Source organism: Scophthalmus maximus, chromosome 20 (genome assembly GCF_022379125.1).
Source record: "Scophthalmus maximus strain ysfricsl-2021 chromosome 20, ASM2237912v1, whole genome shotgun sequence".
NCBI classification, from domain to species: Eukaryota; Metazoa; Chordata; class Actinopteri; order Pleuronectiformes; family Scophthalmidae; genus Scophthalmus; species Scophthalmus maximus.
Window position 1 is genome coordinate 12,465,803 of NC_061534.1, and position 6,604 is coordinate 12,472,406.

A 6,604-nucleotide genomic window follows, 5' to 3' on the forward strand; every position below is an offset into this window, starting at 1 on the left:
TTGTTTATGAGCTCTGTAAGACTTGTACTTCTTTTTCCCCTGTAGGTGATCAAGAAAGACACGGGGTTCTGGAGGGATTTCGGCTTCGGCATGACCTGCCAGTACAGGTCCGACTTCATCAACATAGGTAAATGTTGCAGAACAACAGCATCTACAGCACAATGGGCACTGCAGCTAAACCCAACGCCGCGTCTCACTTTGCAATGCAGGAATTTGTAAACAGTTCCTCCTGGCGGTTGATTATCTGCGCAGAGGCGTTTTGCATAACGGAGGGTAAAAAACTGGCTCCCTGGATGGCGACAAAAATATTCACAGCTATGTTAATGGTGCCATAACTTAATGGAAAAAAAAACATCACCAGACCACAAATGGTTCAACATTACGTAACTTTCCTAACTCGGATAGGATTTTATTATATTACTCTGCACGAAACAGCTCTGAGCAGAAGTAGCAGAATATATTAGCATCTCATCCCACTGCCCCACGTCCTCTCCCTCATTATATTAGATCAGGCTCGCAAGGCAGATTTATATCAATTTGGTTTCCCTCCAAAGTTTTATTGTTTTTCATCGCCGTGTGCTGATCCTGCCAGACATGCCCGTTACTGTATTTGTTTTATTAGATGTTTTTTTCATCAGCTTATTACTACTGACAGTGTGGTTATTATCATAAATAAATGACGTATATTCGGCTTGAATGTGATCTCAGGGCATTGCTGTCAAAAGAGCTTATTGCTCAGTCACTCTTCCCTGAATATAATAATAATAATCATAGTAATAATGATAATAATAATGTGAAATGATGATATGCTACTGTGAAAAAGGAACTGTCTAACGTAAGGTCTGTTTCAAAGGAATAGGTTTACTTTCCAGCCAAGATTTACATGCATGTATTTATGTATGAGCATATGTACATGCACATGTATGTCGTATTGCTTTCACTTTCTTTTGGTTTGCAAAATCACATGAAATTGCGGGGTTGTTTTGTTTTTTTTGTCCTCTTGATCCAAGCAAGAGTAGTTGTTGGGTAACGTGGATCCAAATAAATACACAAATTGATGGATAAGCAAGTTATGGATTCCACTCTCATGCCTGTGCAGTAAAGATGTAACCAGAGCCCGGTTAGCTTAGATTAACTTATTTTTCCATAAAGCACTGTCCAAAGTTAACACAGTCAGCCTTCCAGCACCTCTGAAGCTCACTAATTCATGCAAAAATTGTGTCGAGAAAAATAACAGAATGACACATTACAATGAAGTGACAAAGCCCTACAAAGAACTACACAACTTTGACACTGTATGACATTAATTTTCTGTTATTTACCTTGTGTCTTCAACCGTGGTCATTCCCCAACCTCAACCTTAAGTGGTTACTTTTGCATCGATGAGGTCAAAGGGCCTTCAACATAATTGAAGGCGTAACTTTTACCCAATCTGCGATCTTCACGTGCCTCAATAAAACCAAATGTTAGTGTCCGATGAGAGAACGCTTGTGACTCCAGATGGCACAGAGGACGGAATGCATTTGTAAGACCTGTTGTGTGTGTTGGATCTGTACAAAAACAATAGGTTGTGGTTTTACAGGGGCTTACATGTGGACTATTTCATGGCCAGGCACAGTGGCTTCCATGAAATCTTGTTTTTATACAGATGAAACAAACTAGTTTGCTGGTTATATTGATTATTTTTTAGGGAAGCTGATTCCTCCTTTTTTCCCAGTGTTAATGTAAAACTAAACTAACCAGATTCTGTCAATAGCTTCATATTTACCATACAGACAACAGCGTGGTATCAATCTTCTCAGACGTTTCAAAATCGATTAATTGATTGTTTCGCAATTATTTTCATGTTTTTAAAAAAAAGAAAATAACAAGATATATGATGCACAGTGTGGAGGGAGGCAGAGAGCACAGTGCCTCTGCCTAATTAATGTTAAAATTTTACAAAATTAGAAAAATATAAAATGAACATGCAGAAAATGACCTTTGACCTATGAGTGACAACAAACTAACATAGTATGTATGATAAAAAACAAAAACAAAGATAATGCTAACATCAACATAAAAGCAAAAGAGGTGTGTATGTAAACACTGTCACTCCTTTAAAAGCATAATGTGGGTGTGCAGTTTCACGTTCATCAGAAATTTCAATGGAATATATTATTTAGACCATGAGTACGCACAAACAAATTCATCAACAATTCATCGGCTGGCTTCAAATTCCTACCGTCTCTGTTTAACCCCGGTGCATTGGGAGACAGAAAGAGGGAAAAAAGATCTGAATAAAACCGCAGCGTGCGTGTGTGACACAAAGTGGGAGCCGAGAAGCAGACATGATGATCCAGACGTGTCCAGATGCAGATTTAAACATGCCTGGTCAAGAACTGTTGTTATCAGTCCAGAATTTCCGCGCTGCTCCCCTCATAAACAACCAACCATGCAGGCGGCGTGGAGAGAAAACTGATTATGATCACATTCTGCCCGCTCTAATCGGGACTCATAATCAGCAGTGCAGAAAAACAAGCATTGCTTAGGAAAGTGTTTTGCATATTAAGAGGTTTGGAAATCTCTTTACATTACCACCGGTTATTTAATGATGCAATAAAAAAAGGTTTTACATTGCATTTGCATTCTGTTCTCGTAGGAGGTTTTGACATCGACATCAAAGGCTGGGGCGGCGAGGACGTCCACCTCTACAGGAAGTACGTCCACAGCAACCTCCTAGTGGTGCGAGCGCCGTCGCGAGGCCTGTTCCACCTGTGGCACGAGAAGCACTGCGCCGACGAGCTCCCGCCGGACCAGTATCGCATGTGCATGCAGTCGAAGGCCATGAACGAGGCCTCGCACGGCCAGCTGGGGATGCTGTTCTTCAGGCAAGAGATCGAGGCTCACCTCCGCAAACAGAAACAGCAGCACAACTCCAGCCCCAAGAAAACTTGAAGGTGAAGAAACTTGCGATGACTGTAATCAGCCTCAAAGTGACAAGCTGATCTGAGCTGTGTCCGATTTCTAAAGGAATAGTTCAACTTTTTTTTTCCCCCAATCTGCCTGTTTGCTTTCTTTTCAAAGAGTTCAACAAGATGATGAATTCTACTCTCACCTGTTCGCAAAAAATGTGGAGCTGGAGTTCAGCGCGTGGTTGGCTTAGCTTAGCATTTGGACTGGAAACAAGGGTCTGGCTCTGTACTACAAAGATGAAAAAAAAGCCTACCAAAGTATTCGAGTAAACACTTATATCACACAATTAGAAATCCCGAATTGAAAAAGTAAAAAGAATGATAGAATAATCATGAAAATGTGTTTAAATTATTACAAGTTGAGGTATTCCATCCAAGAAAATGGCCCTGTGACTGTTATATAGTTATAGTAGTAGAGTACTAAATATTTAGCATAGTACATTACTGGAGTAAATACACCTAGTTACCTTCCACCACTGCCAGTATTCACGCAGAGCTAAGTTAAAGCGCTACTGGATGTAACTTCATATGTGTACAGATGTGAGAGAGGTATCAGTCTTCTCACATAACTCTTAGAAAGAGCGTGAATACGCATATTTCCCAGAGCGTCAAACAATTTGCCATAATGAAAAATGTGAAGACTCTTTTGAGGAAATGTCGCAGGGTTCAGAGCATTGTTATTGCTCTGTCGCAGCTGGACAACATGCCGTTACAGGTGAGCTAAATAAAAGCGAGTTGGGCAATAATATCTCAACAACTTTTGTGCATAACTAAACAACTTTAGTCGACTTGATTCTGCCCGATACATCCATCTGTACTCAAACGTCCATTTGTGTTTTCCTGTGTAACGGCAGCAAGGCCTTTGAGACAGAAAACACTGGGCCTAACTTTGAGGTGCAACATCTCTGAACCGTGTGCCTTGTGTGGAGTAAACCTGAGCACTGTCTCCTCAGGACGGCCAGTGACAATTTAAAGCAACCTGCAGGTATTTCAATGTAGGGAAACAGAGCCACCTAGTGGACTGAGAACGAAACAACGTGTAGGTCAATAAACAATGAAGGACTTGTTCAAAGCCTGCAATGGCCATGAAAAACATTTTTTTTTATAAATTATTGATTTAACTATCTTATTTTATTATTTATGCTTGGTATTATTTTGTAAATGTCACCATTTATAAGGTTTGTTTTTTCTCTGTTGTCATTCAAAATTCAGTATTGTGTGTGTGTGTGCGTGCGTGTGTTTGTGTGTGCGTGTGTGTGTGTGTGCGTGTGTGCGTGTGTGTGTGTGTGCGTGTGCCATTCACCTCTTTTATTAAGTGAGAGTTGGTGTTGAGTCAAAGGAAAATATGCCATGAATTGCATTACTTATAGTTATTTGTGAGTACTTATACTTCTAAGTGTAAGAGTTATGTATGTGTGCTCTCAATATGATTAAACATTTTTTTAATGTTTTTTTATGTTCAAAAGATAAAACATAATTTTGGCTGATTTCTGTTTTTGTCACATAATGTGTGGACACATAATGGAAAAATCATGGATTGACAGTTATACTGTTCACTGTCATGACACTGACGATGACTTAAAAAGTCAGAATGAGCCTTTTGATTATCATATTTTTGTTTCTGATGATCATAAACCACCTTGACGGTTGCTCACTTTTGTATTTTTCCACATTTAGTCACACATAACTTTTTCTCCAGCACTTCTTCAATCCAATCAAAACAATCTGTAAGATGTGAAAAAGGCACTTCTTTTTTTTGTTATTATTTCATTAAAACATTCCTTGACATAATATACATCCAATTTCTTTCTTTGCATTTGAAGTTATTTGTTTGGTTTCATGTAAATTAGTTGAATAAAACATTTGTGTATTGAATATATTTTGTTCCAATTTGTTTACATTAAGAGGTATATATAATAAACATGTGTATATAATGTATTATATAATTACATGTAAATATATATATATATAATTTTATTGACAATTGTTGTTTTAGTAAGGTCATTTCACCAATAACCTGTTTTTTTTTTATCAAGCCATGACACTACATTTAAATACTATTAAAAGTTGTTTTTTTTCCTGTATCTGTCAGAAAAACAGGGAAGAGCAATATTGAATTGGATCTCCATAAAAAAGACCCTGTTTGTAAAGAATGCAAATGGATAAAACACATATTGACTTTTTAAACCATCAAGTCAGACTTATGAAGCGAAACATTTAAATCAGGTTCTTTTTCTGAGCGAACAGCAGAAACACACAAAGCAGCGACACTCAGAGGACAAACCACACCTTCCTCTCAGCATTGTGTGTGCTGACTTTGCTCCATTGCTCACTCTCTTGTTAGTTTTGTAGCACCTGTTAAAAGAGTTAAAAAAAAACAGTTTGACTAGACAGATTATAACACAATGGGCCCCTGCATGGGCACAGGCGCGTAAAGGGCCCCTCGCCCCTAAACCAGAGCAAGACACCAACATGATGTTTGTGGTCATCCTGTATCCGTAGACTTTTAGCATCTCTCCAATAATGTAGCATATTCCTTACAGGCATGCCAACCATTAGTTCAGAGTTTCGTATGTGTTATGCCACTGGCAGCTTAATTTCGAAACTGTTACACCCAAGTAAATGTAAAGATCTATTAAATTAACCTCTTTCGAATTCCACAACCCCTTACTTCTCTTTCTCAAATGTGTGGTCTTCAGCCCCAACTAGTATCCCACCACTCCCCATAGAGTCCCAAAAGGCTTTTAACAACCCCCACACACCCACCCCAAGTCAAAAACATTTGTCACTGTTTTCTAAAGCCCAGGGTGATTCCATAAATTTACTTGTTTTGTTTTACCAGTGGATCATAACGAAAGTATGTTGAATTTACTGTCACATAATACAAAGAGTAGCAGCAAATTCTCACAAATGGACAAGCTGGACCTGGGAAATGTTGGGACATTTTGATAAGTCATTTAATAATCACTTGATATTATTTACATATGAAAAATGTTGTTTTTAAGTATCTTTTTGTTGATCAATATTGAAACGTTAATACATACAGTATGTGAAGATCTTGGAGTTATTGATATTCGTCGCAATTTCCATATTTTTTTTTGTATTTCACCCTCCAGAGCACTAGATGGGGTCAGTGAGCCAATAACAGTGTCAGTGTTTGATAATTTCTGAGCTGCCGGGCCATGGTAAATATAACCATCAGAAATAAATATACATATATGCCCTGCTATCAGAGCATTACCAGGAACAAGCTGGGCCAATCATGCAAATTTCTAAAGTTCACAAACTCAACAGGTTACACTTGTTTTATTACAGTTTGTTTTGCTCAGTGGAAAATTATCTATAACTAATTTGAAAGAGTTCTAAAGAATTTACGAGAGGCATACAATTCATTAACAAAGTGTATCTCTCTTTATTTGAGAGAAATTGGAAAATACAGGAATTCTGTTCAAAATCCAATGTTTCAGTTTGTCCATCGTTTTTGTGGAGTTTTGGGGTCATAATGTATTCACCAATTACTGTCCCCAAAGGTGTGTCATTGCGCCTTTAGTGTTTTTATTTAAGTTTTGCTATTTAGGTGTTGGCTTGTGGCCGCAAATGAGGCTAAACCTCTTATGTCCGATCGTTTACTGTCGTCCCCGAACGCAGCA

General features: G+C 38.3%; 1 protein-coding gene across 1 annotated transcript in view; it reads left to right on the forward strand.

The window, feature by feature from the left end:
* Nucleotides 1–4,833, forward strand: part of csgalnact1a (chondroitin sulfate N-acetylgalactosaminyltransferase 1a) — a 29,663-nt gene extending 24,830 nt beyond the window's left edge. Inside the window, exons 7-8 of the mRNA XM_035608665.2 lie at nt 46–127; nt 2,642–4,833. Of these exons, the coding sequence (XP_035464558.1) occupies nt 46–127; nt 2,642–2,937 (378 nt within the window). The 3' untranslated portion in view covers nt 2,938–4,833. The remainder of the gene's footprint in view (nt 1–45; nt 128–2,641) is intronic.
* The last annotated feature ends 1,771 nt before the right edge of the window (nt 4,834–6,604 follow it).